The sequence below is a fragment of the Crotalus tigris genome, unplaced genomic scaffold (assembly GCF_016545835.1).
Source record: "Crotalus tigris isolate CLP2741 ecotype Arizona unplaced genomic scaffold, ASM1654583v1 scf7180000017536.10889498, whole genome shotgun sequence".
Taxonomy (NCBI): Eukaryota; Metazoa; Chordata; class Lepidosauria; order Squamata; family Viperidae; genus Crotalus; species Crotalus tigris.
This window is the reverse complement of record NW_024096460.1, coordinates 248,986-276,983: the sequence shown is the minus strand read 5'-3', so window position 1 is coordinate 276,983 and position 27,998 is coordinate 248,986. Positions and strand designations below refer to the sequence as shown.

General features: G+C 38.5%; 1 protein-coding gene across 1 annotated transcript; it reads right to left on the bottom strand.

Annotated features, from left to right (window-relative positions):
- Window positions 1-19: 19 nt before the first annotated feature.
- Window positions 20-27,998, bottom strand: LOC120296601 (inactive pancreatic lipase-related protein 1-like). The gene is made up of 13 exons (XM_039336548.1): window positions 27,920-27,998; window positions 27,720-27,768; window positions 26,886-27,040; window positions 24,150-24,275; window positions 20,572-20,706; window positions 18,402-18,510; window positions 17,252-17,371; window positions 17,045-17,164; window positions 13,699-13,817; window positions 12,504-12,633; window positions 5,479-5,590; window positions 2,347-2,514; window positions 20-148 (listed from the first exon to the last, which is right to left on the bottom strand). Exons 2-13 carry the CDS (start codon window positions 27,766-27,768, stop codon window positions 85-87), a joined length of 1,407 nt encoding a protein of 468 aa, XP_039192482.1. The 5' UTR covers window positions 27,920-27,998; the 3' UTR covers window positions 20-84.

Genomic DNA, 27,998 nt, shown 5'->3' with positions numbered 1-27,998 from the left:
ACTTTTGCACAAGAATATATAAGGTGCTTGAAATGTTAGAGTTTTTTTATTAAGATTTGCACAAAAGCCTTCCACATTTCAAGATCAGCACGGTGTGAGTGTTTGCAGCACATCTTCTCTTACAGTTTCGCTGCCGCAGAAATGGAATCTGGAGAGTTAAAAAAAGCAGCATTAATGTATATACTTTGATGTCACTGTTCACAGCATGAACTTTAATATTTTGTATTACTCTCAAGAAGTGCAATTAATTCAAAATCACTTTGAGGTATTTTATATATGGTATACGATAAAATGGTATATGATTAGTTTTGTATCTTTGTTTTTATAATTTTGTATTTAGTACAAAATTATAAAAGAAAAAAAAATAAGTAAGAGTAAGAAAAGAACGCCCATTTTTAATATTCAAAGAAGATATTTGTGGCTACAACTCTGTGCCCATGATATAGAAGTAAAACTATTTGCTTGGATTGTAATCAGTCAGATTGTTATGCCCGCTTTTTTGCTGATTCCCCATCAAATTCTGTCACGGTCCAAACTCTGTTACAGTCTTCTCACACCCAGGGCACCAGATTCACACAATTCAATAACAGATTTTTTTTTATATTGAAAATTTTTAAATATTTTACAAAAAACAAAAAACAAAAAAACAACCCTAACCCACCCACCCCAACCCTCCCTCTCCATCCCCCCCGAGCTTCCCAGAGCTGAATATAGGCTTAATTAAAATTTTTAAGAATCTTAAAAAAATTGAAAAAATATAAATCATAAATATATCTAAATACCTTACATAAACAACTTATAAAATAATTAACAATAAAATATATGTAAGAAAAAAGCATAAGTATTAAAAAGAAAAAGTACTTGAAAGAAAAAGAGATAATAAAAAAAGAGAAAGAAGAAAAGAGATATAAAAAAGTACAATCTATAAAATATTAAAGTTTATATACAAGTTATTAAAAAGCTAAATGATATTTTTTTATATCCAATTTATATTGTATAAAATTTATCCATTTTTCCCATACCGCAAAGAATTTCTCTTGCGATTGCTCCTTTAAGAAAGCCGAAATCTTTGCCATTTCCGCCAAATAAGAAACTTTAAAAAACCACTCTTGCAAGGTAGGCAAGGATTCCTTCTTCCAATACTGGCCTACTAACAGCCTAGCGGCCGTAATCAAATTTAGCATCAATATAACTTCCTTAGCATCACAATCAGTAACAATACCTAACAAAAACAATTGTGGGGTAAATTTTACCCTCTTTCTAAAAATTCTTTGAATATTCCACCATATCTTATTCCAAAAAACAGAATTTTTTTTTTATCAAGATCGACTATTTTAGGGTCCTGATCAGCAAGACCTAATATAAACTTGACTTTTTCCTCATTGTTTTCAATGATTCTTCTTTACACACAATTTTGTCTAATCAAATATAAAGGAAATTGGCTATGGGAAGCACAGTGAGAAAGGATCATCCATTTAAGCATGCAAATTAGGCAAAAGCTGGGTCCAATGGCAATAATCAATTCTGCCTGGCTCCTCTGCCTTATCCAGAATGTTAAGACTCTCATTCTTCAGTGAGATGAGCCTCATTCCCAAATCATATACATGCCAGTGGACACCATAGCTGCAGAAAAAGCGGCTAGTACAGGTAGCCAGTGGGTGAAATTGGGGGCAGTGAGAACATAAGCAATGAACAGTGGGAGAGTGTGGGGTTGAACAGCTAAGCCCTAGAAATGATCCTAGAAATCATGAACTCTCCATTCCACCTGAACCTTCTGGGCATCCAACTTTTCCTTGAGAAGGAGAAGGAATTTCACAAGAACTGGATTGAGCTGGATAACACCCTGTGCATCTCTACCCAGATACATACAGCTTATTATGAGATGATAAGAAATCTGCTGAATCAGGCTAAGGGCCAATCTATTTTAGCATTTTCTTCAACTCTGCGGTCAAACAGATGTATTTGTGACAGTCCCCACTGAGTCATGGCTGTCTTTTGTTTTCCAGTTCTTGCATGGAATCCACTATTTATAATATGCTGCTTATTAAATAGGAATTGTGCAATAATCAAACCTAGTAGTTACTGATCACCCTCCTCTCAACAAATTCGTAGAATTTTCTTTTAAAACCAGTGTAAATTAGTGTCCATCATGATAGCTGAGAGTTTCAACTATGTCCTACTAAAATAGCTTTAGAATAATTTGGTATGTATAAAAAACATACAAGCTATCATGTTAAATTGTAAGACCCACATCTGTAGAATCTAAATAATTTTGAAAGTTTAAATTGTAATTAGTAAGTGTGTTTTTTTTATTACTTGTTCTTGAACTAGTGAGGGTATACATACACATTTCCAGTTTCTCCATCTTGTACCATAATCTTTGAGGCTCCCAGTCGGGGAAGAGTTGGATTTATGAACATGTTGTTCCAAAGAAATTTAACCTTAGTAATGGTTCCAACTTTAAGTTCCACATCTATTGGCTTGGTATGAATCTCACCAGGTCTGAGCCTCCCCCTTAAAAACAAAACAACAAAAAACAGATAAAGTCATTTCATTATTTTTTTCTCCTTATACATACATGCATCTATTTTTTTTCCAGTCTGCACCTGGATCTTTGCTGCTGGGAAAAATTGAGTTAATGTTATCATTATCCTATTTTTTTTAATGTAAGTTATTTTTGAGACATCAATTTCCAAATCAATAAAACTGATTTTTGTAGTGTCTTGTTTTAGCATAATCCTCCAAACTGAAAAATAAATTAAGAAATATTCATCAATATTAATATTCTAAGTTTTGTATGAGAGATGTTTACTTTAACCAAGACCTTTTCTTGGTTGACCTAGCTTCTGTGAAGTTTACTAAAAAGATGGATCAAATGACGTGTAAAATTTAGTGCATCTGAAAAAAGAAAATTGGAAAAAAGATTACTCATGCAAGAATACAGGACTCAGAAATTTATTTAGTAGTATATTTGCATATGAATATATTGCAGTAAGTTTTTTTCCCCTTGATAATTTTCAAGAGTCAGATTAAATGCAATCTAAATGGAAATAATTACCTGTCATAACCATTTAATATATCCCAGCTAGTAAAACTACTTTCTGGTACTATAACATGTTATTGGCTGAGCTAAATATTAGTCAAGTAGCAAGTGACATATTTGTCTAATTATAATACAGCTTGTAATTCAAATAGTCACAGCAAATGACAAGTGGAAACTTAACATCATAATAATTTGGAAAGTGTAATTTTAAAAATCCTTTGGAGAAAACGGCAGTCATAAACACAAAGATACTAAAATGAAAATGCAATGTGCTTAAAATAATTTTTGAGATAAATCCTCAAATAAATGTCTTTCAGATCAATTGAATTACAGTTCCTGGGATTTCCAACCATCTGGAATACCAGAAATTATGGGAGCTGTAATCTCAGCCTGTTGAAAGGATATTTTACGGCAGAGACCCTTATAAGAGATCTATGTATCATTTGAAAATTAAATAAATGAAATCCAGAATAAATTTGATACGCACAGTTCTATATAATACCTGGATAAATCAGAATCCAGATTCTATTTTTATCTGACAAGATGGGGAATCAAATTCTAACTTTTGATTCCAATATTTTTTCTTGATTTCTTTGAGAGATGCTTCTAGATTGCCAACTAATGAAAAAAATTGTCATATGTCGCTTCTTGGTCTTAATATTAAGAACATGTATTGTTCCCAGGGTTTTAATAATTTAGAACAGTGGTTCTCAACCTTTCTAATGCTGCGACCCCATAATACAGTTCCCCATGTTGTGGTGACCCCCCAACCACTTATACATCACCGGGTGCCAGGGGTGTGGCCAAAGAAAAGGGGGAAAAAATGGCGGACAGCCTTGTTTGGCGACTCCCGTGAAATGGTCGTTTGACCCCAAATGGGGTCCCGACCCACAGGTTGAGAACCACTGATTTAGAACCAGGTGAGTAATTCCAGCTTTTAGAAGTTTTTAAATTTCATTGCTACTCTTGAAATGGTTGTAATTACTTTCATTTTATACGTTTTGTGAATGAAATAAATATTGGATTTTTTTTAAAAAAACAAGCAGTAGATTAATACAGGAAAATCATCAATAGACAGTAATTGAAAATATTGTCTGAAAGCATTTTACAGGAAGTTCTCAACTTACAACAGTTTGTTTAGGGACCAAAGGCACTGAAAAAAGTGACTTATGACCAGCTTTCACACGACCATCGTAGTATCCCCATAGTCACGTGATCAAATTTCAGACACTTGGCAATTGACTCATATTTACAATGATTGCAAGTGTCCCGCAGTCACTGATCCCTTTTTGCAAACTTGTGACAAGCAAAGTCAATGGGGAAGCCAGATTCACTTAACATCAGTTTGACTAATTTAACAACTGCAGCGATTCACTTAAAGCTGTGGCAAGAAATGTCGTAAAATGGGACAGACTCATGTAACAAATGTTTCACTTAGCAACAGAAATTTTGGCACTCAATTGTTGTCGTAAGTCGAGGACTATCTGTACATTATACTACAGGTAGTCCTCAATTAGTGACTGCCTCATTTAGTAGCCATTCACAGTTATGATAGTGATGAAAAGGTAGTTTTATGCTCAATCCTTGCAATTACAATATTCATAGGTCTCTGGCAAAGAAAAGCTGAAGTAAGGACAATCTCAAGGACAATCATTGTTTCACTTAGTGACCACTTTGCCTAACAAAGTTGCCCGTCCCAATTGTGATCACTAAATGAAGACTACCTGTATTTATAGTGGAAATATAGTTTAGGATTATTTATTTTTGTCAATTTTCTTCATTAGAGAAGTAAATGTATTCAGTCAGGATATTATTACAGCAGGAAATTCAGTGTACTCTATTGCAACACTAGCTGCAGTTTTATTCTTTTCTATTTAATTTGTTAAACCTTATTTCTTCTTTCAATATGGCAAAATTATTGACTGAGTACTCATTGGTATTGGAAAAATAAAATGATTCTGGTTATATGAAATAGTATATCAAATTGAATTATCTGGATGGCAAAATCTGAACGTAAAATCTAAAGATATATCTAACAGTAAAATGTCAGAAAAATCTGTACATAAGTACCTATAGATGTAAATTCTAAAAATGAATAAATCCTGATATCATATATGCATAAAAGTCCCACATACTTGGATTTCATTTTTGTTGTGCTACTATGCTTTCTAAATGTGGTTCACTTTTTTGCAAAAAGGTTGGATTATATACTGAAACTAAATCTGAGAAATAAATAAAGTACCCTCCAAAGAATTCTTGAAGATGGGAGACTATTTTTAAATATTCTGTGATGTTAAAACAACACATGTATATTGTTATTTATCTTATTTTTAAAATAAATATTTTAGATACACTTCTCAGATAAAGAAAATCAAAAAAGTAAAAATAACAAGTAAAAAATTCTACTTTTAGATGTGGTATTTCTCAAAACTTACCTGAAAATTTCATATTGCTTTGTGTTCCCTCCGCTACCATACAGGGCAATATTTATATATCCCAAGATGCTGCTTTTTCCAGACAGAGTGACTGATGACTTGTACCTCCAACCTAGACACCACCATTAATGAGAATTTAGTTTTAGGCAAGCAAGCTTCTATTACTACTAAAATTGACTGTTTATAATACACTCACAAAATGAGCTTCACTTTGAAGACCCAAAATATCAATTAGCTTTAATCAAGAAGGATTACCCCTATTTTATTATTCTCATGCAATAAAAATAGTGTTCCAGAGTCCATGTATTTTATTACATATCCAAAATGTATGAAATCTGCTCATAATCTGGATTCCCCACAAATAATGTCACAAAATAGCTTAAATGTAGTGTGGAAGTAGAGAAGCTTCAATATAATATCAGGCATCATATATCCTCCTCACCATCACCTTTTCAGTTTCAGATAGTGTTATTACAAAACCTGCTCAAAGTAAAAATGTAGATAACTGAAGATTAAAATCAGACCCCCCCCTTGAGAAAGAGGAGGGAAGTAAGGGAGAGTGTTAGAGAGGGTGGATACAGTTTGGGGGGAGGTGGGCAAGCAACACCTATGCTTATGTGTATGAATTTATTTTATTTTGTTAAATGTGAATTTTTATATTTATGTAATTGATAAATGGAAAATAAAACTTTTAAATAAAAAAAAATCAGACCCCTCCTATGCTGTTCCACGAGGCTGATAAGTTTTTGCTCAGCCTTGTGGGCTCTTATGAAGTTAAAAGACAGGCTGCTGGCACTGTTTGCATTCATCTTTTAGGTGAACTTTAGGCTAAGGTGGGAAGCAGCTTCCCAATTACATATTATTTGGCTTCATGCATCTGTAGGAGGTATAGAGCTTCTCCCCAATTCTACCTACTATAATATTGGTATAGGCAGATATTCTAACAGACATTTGTCTGAAATGGTATAGAGTTTCCTGCCTGAGCAGGGGGTTGGACTAAATGATCTCGAAGATCCCTTCCAATTTTTATTATTATTACTACTACTACTACTACTACTACTACTACTACTACTACTACTATTATTATTACTATTACTATTATTATTTATAACTGCTTCTTACATATGCATCTTATAGCTTAACTGATGTTTAGTGATCTAATTTCCAGGAAAAAAACCCCATATAATGTGTTAAGTACTTCGCGTGCGAATGATGAAGACACATGACGATGTTAAACAACTCTTTATTCTTCTTCTAACAACACCCGAACAACAACAAAAGGCACGCAGGCTTTTTTATATGGCCAGAAACCCGGACAACGTCCACCAATAGAATAGAGCGTTTTCGCGCCTTGCGCATGCGCACAAGGCTGGCGCCATTCTGTCTGGTCCTGGGCAGCTTTTGGAATGCCCAGGACCAATGCAACATCCTGAGCCTGCTTTTGCAGGCTCAGGACACAACACCCCTCCCCCCTAGATGGAACATACCTGCGCACACACATGTACGTCATACATTGGAAGAGTGTTATATAGTTTCATTAATCAAATGCAAAGAATGTGGAATACTCGAGTCTGCCCTCAGGCAAAACTCCTTCAACGTTATTCATACAATAAATGTATCCGAAATCTGAAATCAAAAAATAATACAAAATAATCTACCCGAGTTACTCCTGTTATTCAGGGGCCTCATGAACAGAACCCTCATGATTTGACAGCAACTTCACAAAGTCTCTCAGATGTTTGGGTGGGCACTTGGCCTGCTGCGACTTTCTAAGGGCCAGAGAGATTGCCTGGCACACCTGCTCACCTACCAGGCTAGGCAGGCCAGGACTTTGCTGTCCCAAATACCTGGTTGAACTGCCCCGCTGCTGGCTGACTGAACCCTCTAAGTCCAAGCCAGTATATCATGGAGAGGTGGAATTTCCCGAGTCCACAATGGACCCCTCTTGGGAACACTGTCCCTCGAGCCCAAGGCCAGCAGGTGGAGAGGACTGGGTAGCGGAAGTGCCCCAATACTCTGTGGCCCCTAAGCATGTGCCCAAGGTGCCAGAGTCAGGAGTCACCTCCATGGCAACCCCCTTTGCTGGTGACCTCCTTTTGGGAGCAATTGCGGAATTTGGCAAGCGCTCCTGATGGAATTCTTTTTCTCTTGCTGCTTGTGATTTGTGTGGATACCCCCGGTCAGTCTCCCTGTCAGGAGCACTATCTGACATATATGAATACTGTGGATACCCCCGGTGTGACTCCCTGTCTGGAGTGATTATGGATGTGTGGGATGACCCCCTATCCCGTGAATTCCTGTTAGGAGCATTTGCGGAACCTTGGGATGAATCCCAAATAGCCTCAGTAGCAGCTAGTGATGGCCTGTTAGGCCTGTGAAACTGTGACCCAGAATGCATGTTATGGTCCTCCTCCCCCCCCCAGAGCAGAGCCAGGAGCGGAAGGGTAAGAGTCCAGTCTCCAACACAGTTGGTCTATGTGTCTGCGAAGAACATGGCCGTCTGCCAAGGCAACTTAGTATGACAACAGCTCAGAGACCTTGCAGACCACAGCTGTGACCCAGAGATGACCAGGCCCATAGTTTCATGCCCAGACCGGATCGCTCACCTGGAGTCTCCTAGGTGCCCGCGGTTGTGACACCTGTGAAGCCACCCGGTCAGGGTGCAACCTGTCCAGTTTAGTGATGAGGCGGCAACCCCAGCGGAGTTCAGCAGGGCTCTTCCCTGTGGCAGTGTATGGTGTGGTGTGGTGTGCAAGAAGGAAATCTGCTAACCTGTGATGCCAGTTACCGTAAGTCAGTTTCTTGAGAGCATCTTTGATGGTGCGTACCATTCTCTCTGCCAGTCCGTTGGAGGATGGGTGGAAGGGAGCCGATGTTGCATGCCAGATCAGATTGGCCTGAAGAAAAGCCTGGAACTCAGAAGAGGTAAATTGAGGGCCATTATCTGAAACCAGAACATTTGGAAGACCGTGTGATGCAAAAATTCCTCTCAACACCTGTATGGTCCTGGCAGTAGTAGTGGAGGAAACAGGAACAACCTCTAGCCACTTGGAATGGCTATCAACAACAACCAGGAAGAATTGCCCCTGAAAGGGCCCAGCATAATCTATATGGACCCTAGACCATGGGGTTTGAGTTTCCTCCCACCTATGTACTGGGGCATGAGGCATTTCAGGCCGAGACTGTTGGCACACTTGGCACCTGTGCACCTGGGCCTCGATGGCTTTATCGAGTCCAGGCCACCAAAGATGGCTGCGCGCAAGCGCTTTCATCCTGACTATGCCAGGATGTCCCTCATGCAGAGAGATCAAGATTCTAGACCTCAATGAGGCTGGGATCACTACCCTACTACCCCATAACAGGCATCCCTTGAAAGTGGAAAACTCATGCTTCTTGTGCCAGAAGCTTTGGAACTCAGTATCTGGGCATTTGTCAGGCCATTCTGACAACACCCATGTCAGCACGCATGTAAGCGTGTGATCAGTGGCAGTTTCTGCAGCCACAACCCTAGCACTGAGGGGAGACTCAGGCAACTCCTGAATGAACAGAAAATTAATGGCTGGAGCAGGATCTGGCTCCAAATGATTCAGGGGTAATCTGCTCAGGCTATCTGCATGACCCATTTCTTTTCCTGGTTTGTGAACTAATGTATAGTCATATGCTGACAAGAAAATGGACCATCTCAGCATATGAGGAGAAATGATATGTGGGGTCTGTTTGTTAGTGATAAACAAACCCAGCAGAGGCTTATGGTCAGTATAGACCATGAAATGGCGGCTATATAAGAAATCATGAAATTTCTTAATGCCAGCCACTATGGCCAAGGCTTTTCTGTCAATTTGAGCGTAATTCCGCTCTGCAGAAGACAGAGTCCTTGAATAACAGTCCACAGGGACCTGTGTCCCATCAACCTTCAGATGGCTGAGTACAGCTCCCACCCCATAAGGAGATGCATCGCATGCGATGCAAACAGGCAGTTGCTCATTGAAATGCGCTAAAACAGCATTAGAAGTGAGCAAGGCCTTAACCTCATTGAAACTCTTGTCATGGACTTTAGTCCACTGTCAAGAAGTCTGCTTGTCTAAGAGCCTGTGTAATGGCTCTGCCACTGCAGCTTTATGTGGGAGAAATGCATGGTAAAAATTTAATAGCCCCAAGAAGGCTTGCACCTCACTCTCAGACTTAGGGCTTGGGGCCAGTTGGATAGCTTGCAATTTAGTCTCAGCAGGTTGAATGCCTTGAGCATCTATCCTGAATCTTAAGAAGTCAGTAGAAGTGACTCCTATCTTACACTTATCCTTCTTTAGTTTAAGGCCTGCTTTTCAAAAACGAAGCAAGACAGCCCTTAATCTTTCTGCTAAATTTTGAGATGACTCCCCAGCAATGACGTCATCGAAGTAGGGACAGACCCCAGGAATACCTCGAAGTGTGCTCCCCATGACACTTTGGAATATGCCAGGGGCTACATTGACCCCATATTGCAGTCTCTTGATCTTAAAGTCCCCCCTGTGAGTTACAATAGTCTGGGCCTCAGCAGCTGCCTCATCAACAGATAGCTGTTGATAGGCCTATGCCAGGTCAAGCTTTGCAAAAATGCACTCCCCCTTGAGGGAGGCCAGAATGTGACTTACCACAGGCACTGGATAAGCGTGCTGTTGCAGTGCCTCATTCAGTGTGCACTTGTAGTCTGCACATATACGTATGTCCCCATTAGCCTGTAGAGGCGTTAATATGGGGGTTTCCCATGGACTTGAATCCACAGGTTCTAGAATGGCCTGCTGGAGCAATTTGTCAGCATCAATCTTGCCTTTGAGGGCAAAAGGTACCCTCCTAGGCTTAACCCTGAGGGGCGTGATGGTTGGGTCTAACCGTAGCGAAATTGGAGGCCCCTTGTAGGATCCTAGCTCTGAACTAAACACATCTGCAAACTCCTTGCAGACTTCTGCGAGGCTCAATGTTTGCAAATGGTGCAGCCCAGTTACCTGGATTCCCAGAGTCTCGAACCAATCGAGTCCAATAGGACTCGTACGTTCACCCCCAACAACCACCACATCTAGGGGACCCTTAAAATCCTTATGCTGTACTCTAAGGGTGGCCTTCCCCTTAACACACACCATAGAATTCTGAAAATCTGTAAGTATTAGATTGTATGGCCTGAGTTTAACTCGAAGGCCACTGTTGTTGCATATCCTTTTGAATGTGTTAATAGAAATAATGGAGAGAGAGGACCCAGTGTCCAACTCCATTGATAAGGGAACCCCTTGCAACCTTACATTAATGGACAGTTTCTTCTTAAGGGGCTTATGTGTCCCTGTCCTCAAAATACTCATGCGCGATGCGTAGAAACCCACCCTATGATGGCTGGGGACCCTGGTACCTTTCAGACGCAATTCTTCATGAGTTGGACCTTCTGGTGACCCGAACAGACAGATGCTTGCCACACGCTCTGCAAATGGCGGAGCGGAACCTGCAGTCAGCTCGCTTGTGACGTCCTCCACACCCGAAGCATTGAAGAGATGCTGGGGCCTTGTCCGGACATTCCTTCTGCCTCCTTTCATCTGGCTGGTGAAGCCTATCCACCTCTTCTTCAGGATCCACTTCCAATCCTTCTTGAGCGTCCTCTTGATGGACGGTGGCTGTGTCTGGAGGGTTCTTGGTGAGCCGTAAGGTCTTCACAGCCCCGTCTGCTGCTTCCTCAGCTGTCACCTCTCATAGTGCATCTTGGAAAGAGACATCTTCTTTTGCAAAAACCTTCTGTTGTAAGTCTCTGTTCCTTAAACCGCATACGAAGCGATCTTGCAGCCTCTCTTCCAGATCCTTGAACTCACAAGGTCTGGCTGCTTGCCTTAAGGCCACAATAAAATCCGCAGCAGATTCACCCGGCCTCTGGTCTCTTTGCTTAAATACGTGCCTCCAAGCAATAACAAGTAACTTTGGCTGGAAGTGTTCCTTTAACATTTTCTTCAAGTCAGTATATGTTACTGACTCCAGAGGTGTAGGGGCCACCAGATTCTCTGCGATTTCAAAAGCTTCCTGTCCACAGACACACAAAAGAGTTGCAGCCTTCAAGCCATCTTCTCTAATTTGATTTACTCTGAAGTAATTCTCCACCCTTGCAATGTAGGAATTCCATCTCTCTGGGTGTGAAACATCAAAATCAGACAAACAGCCAATCTTCACCATCTTACTATTATGACCTTCACCATTCGCTCCTCTGCAAACTGCTATTGGGGAAAGGGTCCTTTAGCCGAGCTCACCCTCCAGCGATGCTATACTGGCAGGCTGGGATGCTGATTCAGACGCTGTCTTCCCCTCTTCAGGACTTCCTGGGTAAGTCCTTAAAACTTTTTCTTCAGCTTGCAAAGGATCCCACCTTCGTCACCAGTGTTAAGTACTTAGTTCGCATGTGAATGATGAAGACACATGGCAATGTTAAACAGGTCTTTATTATTCTTCTAACAACACCCGAACAACAACAAAAAGGCACGCAGGCCTTTTTATATGGCCAGAAACCTGGACAACATCCACCAATAGAATAGAGCGTTTTTGCGCCTTGCGCATGTGCACAAGGCTGGCACCGCTCTGTCTGGTCCCGGGCAGCTTTTGGAATGCCCAGGACCAATGCAACATCCCGAACCTGCTTTTGCAGGCTCAGGACACAACATAATGTGATTAGCTTTCATTCCTTTTAGGGGAGAGCTATTGTTAGACATTCATCTTCTCTGTCAAGAACAGGAGTGGTCACCCACTTTCTCTCTCTGTGTGTGTCTCTGTCCCTCTCTCTCTCTCCTTTCTGTTTCTATCTCTCTCTCTCTCTCTCTCTCTCTCGCCATTCTTATCTTCATTACAACCCAAACCAATCTTGGTTAATCATCTGGGAGGTAATCTGGGTTTTCTCCTCTCACAGTGGTGAAGGTACTTGTGTCTGTTTGTGCGTATATATACCCAAGTATATGCAGATATAAATAGACACAGTTGCAAGAAGACAAACATCAATCGTCCCCAATTCTCAGTCCCACACTTACGAGTAAAATTTCTGGCATCTCCAGTATTCAAATAAAGCTTAGTAAATTCAGAAGTGATTTTGTCTTTAAATTGATCTGCATAATGACCCATAGGGGGACATCCGCCTGTTGGACATGGGAAGCAGCTGCCCTAATGAAAACATATAGAGAGGAAAATATTCAGTCCTGTTAATTTCCTTTACATTTGTTGCACTAGTGGAAAATGACAGCTAATTATGCTGTCTTTTCTTTTTCCTGTCCTTTGTACTACTGAATAGTAATTTTCCTTGTTCAAGACAATACATTTTATGCCATGCTACAAGATATATATATATATATATATATATTTGTATATTTATTTTTTAAAAAAACATAGTCAGAAGAACATCCTTTCCAGCTGTACAAAATTTTAAGTGTATTCTGAAAGTTCAAAATTCAGCATAATTTTCAAAAATAGTGCCCAAAGTGTTGGGTGATTATTGAAGAACTACATACAGTTCTTATTAACTTGCCCCTGTACATTTTGTTTCTAGCTTGATGATTTTTCAATTAATTCATTCCTGGACTAAGAATGGAAAGATCTGGATGCAAAGGGAATGGAACTTAACATTTTCTTGTTCTTAGCAACTTCTCAAAGAAGATGAATTTTTCCTAGGCTCATGTGGTGACAAAGCAAAATGAATTTGAGGGGATACTGATAGATCAATGTGCATATTCTCCCCATGCCCCAAATCATATTTCCATTCTCAGAATCCAGATTTTTGCATAGCTCCAAAAATAAACATATTAATGTTTATATAATTCGATCGTACACATCTGAGGCTCAAGTCTGCATGCTGGCACCTCCAGTCATTCACTCTGCCAGATAACTGATTGTTTTAGACAGTTTGCCATGCATCCAATTGGACAACCCATAAATTGTGCCTTAATTGCCAAATAAGGATTAAACATGCAATTTTACATTTGTTTTGAAAGCAGGTGCAAATTGCAGTTAGCCATTTTGACCATAACTGTAAATTAAATTTTCCTGAAAAAAGAGAAAGTTGCTAATTAAGCAATACCCTAGAGAAGGGCAAAGCAGTGGAGATATCATGTGAACAGAATCTCTTGTAAACTAATAGTCCCTTGATTTTTTTCTCTCTCTTGCATGCTGTGACAAAAAAGTCAAAACACTACATTCTTCTGTTAATATTTTGGAATGATGCAAATGACATACTCTTTCAAATAAGTTGTATGCTGCACAAGGATAACCCAAAAATCCATCTGGAAAAACAATGCTATCTGAATAATACTTATAGCTCCGTAGATGGTTACAGGCCACAAAGTCACGGGTTCCTGTGAAGCAGAAAGTGCTGTTAGATATTATTCGTTTTGATTCTTCCTATCAAGTGCTTTGAAGAAGATTGAATTAACACTTACCTCCTTAGTTCTGGAGCAAGACCATTCTCTCAACTTTTTTCATCACTTTTATTCCCTTTGCCAAATGTTGAAACATTTCTTAAAAACCTCTTTCCTTGAGATAATAGCAGTTATAGTGAAAAATTAATTGCATGATTACTGTATCTAAATATTAGACTTCTGGAGCTGCCCTGTTTTAGAAATTTTTCATTTTTCTTATTATGTTGTCCAATCCAGTACATATGACTTAATAATTAAAATAGTTTTATCTTAACAAAGGAAAGATTTGACAATTCTGCACCTACTTACTGTTCTTGATTGACCAGAACAATTTTTATTTGGGAGGGACATTGTATCTGAAAAATGCTTCAGGAAATCTCAGTTTTTCAGTAGTCATGAACAACAGATGAGGATAAGCAATATAGACAACAGACTGGCACATGGGTTGGGTTATCCCTGAGAATAAAGCATATTGCAGGAGGCTCCCCAATTAGCTAGGCATGATATATCCATGAACTTTCTCATCACCTAATAAAGAAGTTGTCGGCAAGACAGTGGGGGAAGAGCTGTCACAGTATAAATCTGCAACTGTTAACACAGGGTGCTAGAAACTATAGTGGGCTCTGAGATTTAAGAGAACTTAAATGTTTCACTTAAGGACTTTTCTTATAATGAGCAGTATTTTATTGTCAAAATCATATTTTTGCATTTGCTCCAATAGAATTATAGTAGAAGAAAAATTAAGAAAATTTGTTAAATTTCTCATATTTGGCTAAGTGCAGAGATTTGTAATGACACATGGAAAAGGAAACACAGATTTCTTTGGTGAAATGTATGCTCTGAATTCCATGGCTGGATTCATAATGTAAGGTGGCATATAGGGACTAGGCTGAATGTGGAAATGCAGCAGACTTTAAAAGCTTCTTAGTGCTCAAGAGTTTTGAATCCAGTCTGCCCAAACAACTGATTGCCAAAAGAGTTAAGACAGAACAATTTCTTTCAAGGAGTTTGGTGCTGTTAATAAAAGTGTCAACAAATTGGTGGACAACGCCAAATATCTAAGAAATATACATGAACATTTCAAAATCCAGTTATGGAATCAACTGCAGTGCTTAGCCTTGGGAGTGGGCCATGTTAATTATTGCATTCAATAGCCCACGGTACTGGTTTTGTGAGAGTGAGTCATTTAGGAATTGTAAATGTAGGTTGTGGGGGTTGAACAATAACCAAAAAAGGTCTTTATTTCAGAACCAAATAAACTGGCAGGTATACATTTGTTACTTAGCCATAGGTTAGCTAACTATAAAGCTTTCTTCTGGGTTTGAAAAACTGTTTAGTAATTGCAAGTTGTTTCATAGCAATGTATTTGTTAGCTTTATTTTATTGTACTTCATCAGTAACTGGATTTTTCTGGGAGACTTACAAATAAATGAAAAATATCAATCACAAAGCACAGTTGGAACATATCTCGTTCAAGCTATGCTGTTTATCATTTGCTGGAATCAATCTTGAGTGCATCTATTATCCTTTCAAGTCTTTAGCACATTAGAATTATTAACATTCTGACAAGGTGCATAACATTTTCCAGGATGTAAAACTGGCTTCAGAAAACTTGACCTAGTCGTTTCATGATGAGATTAACGTGTTCCAAAATAGAAAGGAGGATGCTTTGAAAGTTTTGTTTTCTGGTTTAAAATATGGATTAAACCATTTCTATTTATATGTAGGGTTTTAATAAAAGTGGGATAAACATATAATGATATTTAAATAAGAGGAAAATTTAAATAAGAGGTAGAAGGCAGACTGGCTTCAAAGCTATTACTTATTTTATTTTGATTTAGATTTTTATCCTATCTTTAATTTTTTACTTTTTTTGCAGGCAGTGAACATACTAAATCTCCTTCTTCCTCTGTTTTTTCCTCAGAACAACAACCCTGTGAGGTGAACTGGGCTGAGAGAGATTGAGTGGCTGAAAGCTACCCAGCTGGCTTTCATACCTAAGGCAGGATTAGAACTCACACTCTCCTGGTTTCTAGGACTTTATAGTGTAAGCTGAGAATTAAGATTTGATGACAATAGTAAATTCTGAAATGAAACGGTACAATTTAGTATGTTAATTATGAAGACAAATACATAAATATGTAAACAAATATTAATTAAATTAATTTTTGTATATCTGTACACAGGCTGAGAATTTTGAAATGTATATTAGCAGTTTCAGATGCAACATTTCTCTGCAGACATTTTTGTTTTGAAAAATCATTATTTTCATAAATGCATGTCAAAATGTTAACTTGGAATGAAATATATTTCCTGTGAAAAAGATGTAAACAAGACTACAACAGAATTGCAAAAGTTCCTGTCCCTTGGCTTTCCATAGACGTTACAGCCCCATAGGAGGCAATCCCAAAGCTTCTCACTGAAGCAAAAGTTTCATTTAACATTTTGCTCCATTGCTCTGTCTGAATGCACTTGAAAAAAAAAAGCATTTTGCTATAAATTGTATTAGAAGGTAACTGGCATAAAATCCTCATCATGGGATTTTCCCATACAAAAGCTGCAAACTGCTGGAGAAATTATTGTACAAAAAAAGAACATAAACTCACTGGTGATCTGGCAACTAAGAAAGCACACCTTTTATGAGAATTTCTCTAAAAATCACCTTAGAAGCAATACAAGCAAAATACATTTCTGATCAGCTGCAGAGACCAATCCTATGCAGATGTTGTCTCTAGACAACATATACTTTTTTAAAAAATGTTATAATGCTTTTGAGTGTGTATCTGTTGTATGTTTTGCATCTCTTCCTCCCCTTATCCCTCACTCCTGCTTTTTCCGAATAGAAAGCTCTGAACTAAAGAAAGTAGTGATGTTTCTTTCTTAAGTGATGCTTCTTTCTTATGTTTATTGCACCTTTTCTAGTTTTGTGTTTTATTATTTTGGAAATGTAGATACCTTGATTCTGCCTCATCATGCTATGGGCAAAAACTGGAACCCTCCAAATTCCTACAATTGCCATTCTGGCTAGAAATCCTTGTGGATTTCCAGAGAGCATCAGCTTGGGACTCTGTCCTAGTGTACTTTACTGTTGATACAATAGAGTGAAATTTGTATCTCTGTACTACAATTGAATATTTCTTTGCAGGGATCACTATGATACCTACCTTCCCAAATGCCATCAATATCCACTATTTGTGAAAGAGCATTTTTCTTACATCCTGGCATGTATTCACCTCCGTTTGGATAAAAATCAAGATGCCCAATTGCTTGACTCATCCCAAACCCTGAAAATTCATAAAAAAATAAGGTTATGTTTGAATAGGTTTACACTTGTCTCTTGCATATTATGTACTATTCTGTAGTCAGCTTACCTAGATTGGGAATGGTTGGTGCTGAATCAGTATGAATCACGTCAACAAACTCAGCATCATTTTTGTCCAATCTTATCTCAGGTGGAGTGCCTTGAAAATAAGGTTGAGCAGGATCTAGTCCTGTAGTGGCATAAATGTTAAATGAATGTTTTTAAGAGGAGTGTTGAAGATTTTTGGACCAATTATAATGATTTAAGTGAAATATCAGCATGCTCTTGGTAGTACTGACCAATCCTAATTCCTGTCAGTCTCCAGTTATCAAAGAATGCCCCTAGTAGTAGTATTTGAAATCAGCTCAGAATTTCACAAACACTTGTCACTAGAAAGTCTTATAGGGCTAATTGGCCATTAAGAGAAACACTAAGGATTTCTTCCATTTCATTTTTATATAATCAATATGTTTGTATTTTCATGGGCAAATAAAAAAATGCTGTAAGAGAAAATCAATAATGAAAGTTCATTTCTACAAGAGAAAATACAGTAATTAAGGCAACTTATTTAAAACATTCTAACTTTTTAAATACAGTTGTTGGCTAAAAGGGAAAACAAAAAAAAAGGTATGGTGTGGACAATTATGTTATATAATGCTGCATCCAAAATGTGTATATTAGAAAATGTGCAATATAAAAATAAATTCCATTTGTAATAAATGTGCAAATAAATACAAATTGGAAAGAACCAGAGCAGTCCATACAGTGGCACTATATGTGAAAGGCCACACAAATTTCTTTATGATGATGCCTTATTGTTTGAGAATCAAGGCAAGAATTAAAAAAACAAGTAAGACATGGAAACAGTCTGTGTAAAAATAGTTTCCATTTGGCCTCTCAGATCATTTCTTTCATCTAAGATGCTCATTTTAATTGTATTTAAACCTTCTGCCTTTGTACCATGTATAATAGAATATCTCTTTTATTAATTGGCAGCACAACTCATCATACAATTCAGGGTAATACTCTTAAGCTAATAGATGCTATTCCAAAGAAAACAGGGAAAGATATAAAAATATATAACTATGCACATATTAAACGTAGCTTCATTTTTTACATTCACTTTCTCAATTCAATAAAATCTTCTACATTGACTCCTCAGAGCTTAGATTCAGTAATACTTGCTTTCATATTAATCATGCTACATTGCATCAACCTACCAGAGATTCTTCCAATTCCTTTTATTTTGCTTCCCAGCTCAGCAGCTGCATGTGCCCCAAGGCTATGGCCAATGAAATGTACCATGGAGGGAGGGTATCCATATTTCTCCTAAAGACAAGAGCAGTTGTCATATACTTTGTTAGCTCTGTAAGTGTATTTCTGTGACTTGCAACTCCAAGTCATAGAGAGAAGTAGTTTCACGAAACCTCAGTTGATTGCAAGCTGGCTCTAAGATGATGTGCTTAAAACAATTCTTTAGATGCTGAATTTATCATAGAACCAGCTGAATGATATATTAGCACAGATAGCTAATACAGAACCCAAAGATGTACAAATATATTATAGAGTCAGGGGGACAAAGAAGAATTCTAGTTTCATATCTGTGGGGTTCCTATTACTGCACTTAACTTTTTTTTAGACAGAATCTAGATTTTGGAGAAAATGAATAAGTCTATTTTTAATCCATGACTATTTCACATATTGGGGAATATTAAACAGACAGAATATTATATTTTCCCAAAGGAATAATGGAGAAAATCTTAAAAAGGCAGAAACTTCTCCTCCCACCCCCTAGCCAGAAACCCAGGCAGAGGCTAGCTCTGTAGAAATGCATATTCAATAATCCTTCCAGAAAGGCTGGAGCCAGGAAGCTTGGAGTTGATGGGATTAGAATCAACAACTCCTCACCCAAAATAATCCAACACAGGACATAGCCATCAACCACAGTCCCAGGGAAGCAGGAAATGAATTTTAGGATTAACCCACCACCATTAGAATATAGGTGGGCACACTGAACCTCAGGTCAAAGTTCATGCCACAGGAACAACTCCAGACACAAAAGCCCAAGAAGGTATAAAAACCCACCACTCCCTGCTACATGTGATCAGCTTTCCCAGAGTCACATTTCTGTCTGGTTATGCTCTTCAATAAACTACTACAACCTTCTTTCTAAAGCAGTCTCCATTTTGTTTATTCCATTTTGTTTATTCCCGGCTGACCCTTTTGAAGATTTTTCTTTCAACAGTGTCATTTGTACGTACTACTCTGGTTCTTTCCAACTTAGATTTAAATTCAGAGTTTGATTAGGAGCAGAAATCTAAGACAGGATTCATAGAAAGCTATTAGGATAGGCTATGATCAAACTGATAAAATAATTAACGGTCTTTGTAATTGTCTGTTTTCAGTGTGACCAAAATGAAAACTGTTTACCAAATCTCTGCCAAGTTATCATACAGGTAGTTTGAGACCAAAATTCCAAAACAAGGCTATAATTCATTTAATTAATTTTATATGTTGTTCAACTCCATTAAAAGTCTAAAATTACCAGCTTAATTCCCCTCATAGTTATCTGTTTGTAGCATATGAGGCCTGGCTATGAAGTATCTTACCAATGGGAATCTGCATAAAGACAGATTTCAATTAGGTCACAGTATTCCATCTCCCGCTTGCTCTTCTTGCAATGTAACTAATATGCAGTTTTGGACAGACCGAGATGACTGCCAAAATACTGCCACTCCCACATGTTCACATATAATACAGATTAGTTTGAGCTGACAATTGCATCCAATTCATTACAGGCACTAAATTTGCATTGTAAGCCTAGCTTGCGGGGGGGGGGGAGATATTTAGATATTACCACGACATGTATAGTGTATCTTCCAACCCAATCATGGCCTTAATTGCCCTAGTTATAGATGTCTGAAGAATAATTGAATTTTTAACGTACAGGTAGTCGTCAACTTAACATCGTAATTGAGTCCAAAATTTCTGTTGCTAAATGAAACATTTGTTAAGTGAGTTTTACCTCATTTTATGACTTTTCTTGGCACAGTTGTTAAGTGAAGTACAACAATTAAATTAGTAACACCGTTGTTAAGTGAATCTGGCTTCCCCATTGATTTTGCTTGTCAGAAGGCTACAAAAGGTGATCATGTGACCATGGGCCACTGCAACCATCATAGATAGGATTGTGAAAAACGGTCATAAGTCACTTTTTTCAGTGTCATTGAAACTTTGAATGGTAAATTGAGGACTACCTGTAATTTTGTCCCATGTCAGATAATTCTTGAAATAGTATCAAAATTGTTGTTTAGCTGTAGATAGAAACTTATAGCTCTCCATTATTTATAAGATTGACAATCATGAATTAATGACTGAAAACTCATTTACCTTAAGGATATTTAGAAAATAAGCAACTTCACTCCCTACCACACGGATGTTGTTAGCTGCCTGGGTATATGCACATCTGGAACCTTTGACCCAATCTATGCAAATGCAGTTCACATCTTCCACTTGAAGCATTCTCTGCAAACAGATTCAAAAATAAAATTGAGGGAAAAGATGACGCTACCACACCCCCTGAATTTTGTCTAGGAGGTCCTATAAACAGCATTTCTCAAAACTTTCCCTTCCAGATATTCGGAAATGTAGTTCTAACTTCCCAATTTTTCAAGATGTCAGTAGATGTACTGCTGATATGCAAAATAAAATTGCCACTTTAAGTAGCAAACAGGAAAGGGAAGAAGATTGGATGGGGCCCTAACCTATCACCATGAGTTCCTCTGCTCCTTCCATATTTTTCATGCCCCTTTTTACCCTGCCTGTATCTAGTTTTTCTTGCTGTTGCTTGGACATCACTCTAAAGACTGACCTGGAGAATTTTGACAAGAGCAGCAACTCTGTACATGAGTCAAATGCAGAAATGGAAGGGCAGCTTCAGGTGTCATGTGCCAAGTAGCAGTATCACATGAATCAAACAGTGAGTCCCTTGGGGCTACTTCAGCTAGGAAAGCTGGGAGTTATAGTCTGATACATAACTGACAGACATTGGCTTGGAAAAGAATGTCCTGAATATGCTCTTTGCCATTTATTGTAGACAGGTACTTATAGATATTTGGGCTCTTTATGTCACCATTTTTCATCATTGCTTTCCTTTATGTTGATTGGGGCAGCTGAAGGACAGGCTACAGTTAAAATGGCACCCTCCCATAAACCAAAAGAAAGTATTATAAAGACTTTCATATACCTCAAACATATTTAGAAAGAAAAGCCTATGGGTATAATTGTCGTAAAAACAGTCCAATGAGGTTTGAACATGCTGAATAACAAAGCCATATTAAAAGGCTCTTGGAGAGGCTCAGGAAAAAGGATGGCGTAGAGCAAGGGTGTCCAACCTTGGCCACTTTAGGATTTGGGGGCTTCAATTCTCAGAATTCTGGGAGCTGAAGTCCACAGTCAAAGTTGATTGGACACCTTTGTGGACCACTCAGAGTGGCGATTGGACCCACTTCTGTTCAGGGAGATCTTGGACAGATTCGGCCAACCCCAGTTAGACCTCTTTGCCTCTCCGAACAACTCCCAACTGCCCAGGTACTTCATCAGGTACCCATCCCCGGGGGCAGAGGGAATAGACGCTCTTCGCAGCGAGTGGCCCAGGGTGTTGCTGTATGCATTCCCTCCACTCCCACTGATTCCGGCAACCATCCGCAAGCTGCTTCAGGAGCAGGCGGAGGTCATCTTGGTTGTTCCACACTGACCGAGACGACCATGGTTTGCCGACCTGGTGGAACTTTCAATCTCACTGCCATGGAGGATCCCTCCAGACCATATTTCCCTCAGCCAGGGGGCCCTTCAACACCCGGATCCCCAGTGGCTCCAGTTGGCCACCTGGCACTTGAGCGGACAAATTTAGCTAGACAATCCTATTCGTCCAGGGTGATCTCGATGATCCAAGCTTCCAGGCGCTTCCAGGATATATGATGCCATGTGGAGGAACTTTTTCTTGTGATGCACTAAGCACCAACTCCAGCCTCTTTCTGTCACCATCCCCAATATCTTAGACTATCTATTGGAGGGTTTAAATAAGGGGTTGACACCTAACACTATCCGGAGACAGGTAGAAGCCTTGTCCATGGCTTACTTGTGACAATCTGGTTCTATTAGCACAGCACCCAGTAGTAAGCGCCTTTCTCAAGGGGGTGACCAATGCCAGGCCACCGGCGGTTCACCGCTACCCCTCTTGGGATCTACCACGGGTACTGTAGGCGCTAATTTCGCCACTGTTTGAGCCTATCAGGTCTTGTTCATTAAGACTCCTTTCTCTGAAGGTAGCCTTTCTGATTGCAATCACGTCGGCCAGACGTATTTCGGAGCTGGCTGCCCTTTCAGTCAGGAGTGACCTGTGTACCTTTTATGAGGATAGAGTGGTCCTTCGATTGGATCCATCCTTCATCCCGAAGGTCAATACCTGGTTCCATAGGACCCAAGAGCTAGTTCTCCCAGACTTTTGTCCCAATCCAGCACATAGGCTGGAAAGACAGTGGCATAAGCTAGACGTATGCAGGGCTCTGCGCTATTATGTAAAATGAACCTCTGCCTTTCACAAGTCAGAGGCCTTGTTTGTGTCTTTCCAACCTTCTTCCATGGGTCAGAAGGTTTCCTCTTCAACCATTGGAAGGTGGATTAAGGCATGCATTGCCTGTGCCTATGTCTCTCAGTCCCTACTGGTCCCCAGATGCATTATTGCCCACTCCACTCACAGTATGGCTATGTCAGCGGCCTGGTCTACCCAGGCGTCCATTGAGGAAATCTGCAGGGCGGCAACTTGGTCCTCTCCTTCTTCATTCATCAGACATTACAAGCTAGACAAGTTTGCCTCTGCGGATGCTTCGTTTGGCCAGAGAGTGTTACAGCAAGTAGTTCCTTCTGGTGGGACACAAGCCCAGACTATTCCCCCCCCCTTAGGGACATGAGCGGCTTTGGTATGTCTCACCGGTGGATTCTACACTCATCATGCTGGAGAAGGGGCGTTGTCTTACCTGAACGCCTTTTCTCAGCATGATGATGTAGAATCCACACCCACCTTAAAGGCTGTCTGGGCCTGTGTCAGAGTAGGAGGAGCCAAAGCGTCGGACTTCGTCATGTTTTGCTTCACCTTGGTCAAAAACTGGGCAAGGTCCAGCCCAGAAGGAGGCGTGGCAGATTTCTGACTTAGTCTCAACTGAGCAGGAAGGCTCAGCTTGGAAACCTCTCCCTTTCCCCTCAGCATAGCTGGCTCAGGAATTCTGAGTCACAAAAGAGCCAAGGTTGCCTACCCCTGGGATAGAGTGTCCTGAGAAATATAATGGCTGGCTTCTTGGAACCCTGAACATAAGCAATTCGCATTGCAAATTTTGGTGGGATCCTCTTGCCATATTGTGTAAGGAAATCGAGCAACATGCTGGAGTTTCTCTAGCTCTCTACATCTCTATCTACTTGTGTGAATATTTTGTGAATATTATATGACGTTTTATGAATTAAAGGATCAGGGCAACTTAATATGATTTCATGGATCTTGGCTGCACTGACTTTTAAACCTTCCAGTTTGATCACAGTGGCAAACTAATTCTAAAATTCACCCTCAACTGTAAGTTCTTAGAGGTGGTCCTCATTTAATGGCACTTCTTCAGTGACCATTTGAATTTATGATGGCAATGAAGTAGTGGTAGTTAGGATCAGACTTTGTACTTCTGGAACTGCCATTGCTAAGCAGTGCAAGCCACATTTTTTTTATTTATGACTGTATTGCTTAACAATGGAGTTTCAGTTCTCATAACATAGCTAAATGAAGACTACCTGTATTTTTTTTCTTAATTGTTCCAGCAGGCATATCTATGTCAAAAAGAAGTGATACTTTTCAGAGTTACTTGTCTGGGTGTTAAGAGGTGCCAAAATTAAGGCATAATATAAATGTTTTTATTTTACTGTACCTTGCACATATCTGACAACCACCTTTCTTCTCCTTGGTCAATGAATCCATGGGTGATGAAGCGGATTTTCTTGCTGGCATTGAAGTTGGACTGCTCAATTGTTTCTGGATGAATTGCACTGATTTCCTGTAAAAATATAAATATCTACATAAATATTAGGTAGAGCGAGCAAGAGAGCTTTTGTTTTTTTCTCTACTCTTAAGCATTGTCATAACTGAAACAATTTCACTTTACTCATGAGCACCTTGGAAATATTAATATTTCATACATTAGATAGTTGTATGGGTGGAGATTTTTAGGTCCATTATTAATACTACCTATCTAATTCTTGTACAATAAAAGTATTGCAAATATATATGCTGTAGATTAATTTTAGATTTTCTGCAGCAGTAATATACTTTTTCCCCTCAGTTCCACATCAGAGTTTTGTCTACAAGAGTATTTTCTGGTGTCTCAGGCCCTAATTGAATGCATTAATAAATATAACGAGAGTATTATATTTATTTCAGATGCTGTTCCAAAAACATCAACTATTATTAGTCATCTCATTTTTTTCTAGATAGTATTTAAATATATGTCTTTATTAAAATGTCTACATTTTATAAAGTAAATACAAAAAGAACCAAATAATTTTGCTTATAGATATTCTCTAAATGGTTTGGTTGTTTTTTTTAATACTCTAAGACATGTACATAATCACACTTATTAATGCTGTGGAGTCCTTTGTGCCCTGTGAACTTGGTTGTTTGTGTGCAAACATTTGTTTACCTAACTAGGTAACATAATCAGTGCTAGTGAGTTTGGGGTTTGCTTCTTGTTTATACACAATAGCTTGCCCTGCCAGGATTGGTGGGGCTGTGGTTTTCTTTTTGGTAGCTCCTTGATTAAAGAATTGTATTGTTTTCTGATTATTGCTTATTATTATAATTAGCAATTTATTATATTATTAGTTTTGTTTCATGGAAAACTAAAAATGAAAACATGAAAAAAGTATATGGGAAACTCTTGAACTCTTATCCAAGATAACCATCACCTTAATTTTATAAAATGTTTAGGAGAATAAAATCTGAACTTCATTCTTTTTATGCACTTCACTCTTTATTCATTGAATCAAATACATTACAGATCTCTCACATGGAACAAGTGTAATAAGTTATTAAAGGCATCAAGGTAAAATATATAAAGATTCAATAAATCAACTTTTTAAAGATATACTGGACATGGGTTATATATTACTAAATCAAATGTAACCAAGAAAAAGATAAATAAAATTTTATATTAATAGCTTTACTTTTAAATACACATGATCAAACTGTCTATTTAGCTGGGCCTTTCTCTTGCTAAAGCATGGAGAGCACTTGCATATAAAATTGCCAAAAGTCAGATACGACGGAACAGTTAAAATTACTACTACTTCTCTTGCTAAAGTATTATAGCTATGAAGCTATGAAAATAGGAAGAAAATCTATTTATGAATGTTTTTTTTAATTTTGTGGTATAACACATATGCTGACTCCTTTGTGTTGATATTATGGGATGTCTATAATGATACCTTTTAAAGTTTTCATCTCACTGAAATGTTGGAAATAAATTATGTAAAATGGCTTGGGATTCTATCCATCTGTCCATCAGCACAACAACTCTCCAAAAACTGAACAGAATGGAACCAAATTTAGTATTTATTTAGTTTATTTATTCATTAAATTTCTATGCCATCCATATCCCCTACAAGGTGACTCTGTATGGATGAAGTAGCTGGCAAAAGCAATACTAAACTGAAGGATTGAATCTGACTGGGGATTGTAGAGAAAATTCTAGAAAAACTTAAGCCAGAGCATTCCCATGGCACAGATAGTTGGGCAGTGGCTTCTCTACTCAAAATATGCATTCCTGTGCACTCTTGAATATATGACCCACAGCAGAGTATAAGTGGACTGCCCTGTCATTCTCATTGCTCACATACATGAACACAGACAGATACAACCTGAGAGAAAAGCAGAAAAACATTCATAGATAGCACTCTACTTCAGTACAAGAAAAAAAAATAAAGACATTTCCTATGGCCACTGATGATATAGGGACTGGAATAATTCTAGAAGCCTTGTAGTTCTACTCAAAATGCAGTGGTATAGCAGAGTTTTGAGTCCCTTTCAGAAAGTCAATAGAAATGAGGCAGCTTCACTACAGGGGGCAACTCAGAAACACACTGGTAACTAACACAGCTGAACCCAAAATTGACCTTACTGTACTCTTTAGATATTGAACAACCAGCAAGGTAACATCTAGCTTAGTTGCAACTTCTGAATTGCTTCAAAGGCAGCCCCACGTGGAGCAAACAGCAGAGATCTAGGCAGATGTGACTGTATTTTTGAAAGTGTACATTCAAAACATGGAACCCATCACTATTTGAAGAACTACCGGTATGGATTTAGCAAGCGTGGGAAGACAGCAGAAAACATACTCTTTAAGTGGAAACACAGTGTAATCCAGATGTACTGTACACATCTTAATTGCCAATATGTGTTCATTTTTTGTTTACAAACTGTATATATTAAAAAGAATAGAAATATCTAATGAATATGCATTTATGCTTTGGGACAGAGGTTTGTCCCCCCCCTCTCTTTTAAGAAGTTATATACAAATATTTAGTCATTATTTACGTTGTCATTTCTATTTTTTTGAAAGATGGTTCTTCCAAAATGTTTCAAAATTTAACTGAGGGAGGGTAGATCTTACCTGAAAGTTGTCTTGGTTCTTTTTAGTATACATAAGAAAGCGTGTATTTATTTCTTGAGGTGACCAAGGGAGTCGTGCAATGGGCCGTTCCACTGTTCCAGACCATGGTATGTCATCTGTAAAGCAGCCCAGGCGGTCATAGCAAACTTCTCTGCCTGTTATATGTGGGTCAGATAATTAAGGCATGAGTGACTGAAGCAAAAGTTCATATTCTATCTTCTACAACAGAAGTCCCCAACCTTGGCAACTTTGAGACTTGTGGACTTCAACTCCCAGAATTCCTCAACCAGCACATCTTCTCTGGTAGTGATGTCAGCGGCATATCCATTCTTTTATCAAACTACGAAGTCATTGATTTTCTCCATGCTTTCCTTGACATTTGGGAAACTCTTCTGAAGTCAATATGGTTTAATCTAACCTTGAATGAAAAGACTTCTGAAAGCAATATACAAGCTGTATGGGAAGGAGTTAGGTCCTCAGTTCTCTACATCACTTTGATAGGTGGATTAATTTTGTTGCATGGAAATCAGTTTTATTTGCAAGAAATAGTAATCTATTTTGGCTAGGTTTTATCTGTTTTTCCCTGTCCGTTGATAAGAATGTGGTATGGAAGCATTTCTGGAAATGCATAAATGCATAAACCCTACGAAGGGACTGAAATTTTAGTAATATTTCTACTTAGGACTACAGGAAAGAAAATTTGGAATCCCAAGACCGTTCAGCTTGACGTGATGCTTCATAATACAATTCCCTGGTGTTGCTACTTCAGTGGATACAAAATATGGATAAACAAACAGCAGCTTGAAATTGTTGCATAAAACAATCAGGTCTTACCTCTAACCGCAAGGAGCAATGAAAGCAGAATGGTCCAAAAGGCAAGCATCTAAAATATTTTTTAAAACAAAGAGAAACCAGAGGAATGGGTGTTAAGAATAATTTATATTAATTTTTAACTTACATCTAAGGTAGTTATAGCAAATAATGAAAATATATCAACTGAAGAATTTTATTTGATGAAATAAGATGTGACTTACTGCGTAGCATTTGCTTGAATTCTAGACAAAGCTTAAGCTAAACATGCATGGCCCTTTTATAAAGAGGCATATCCTTGAG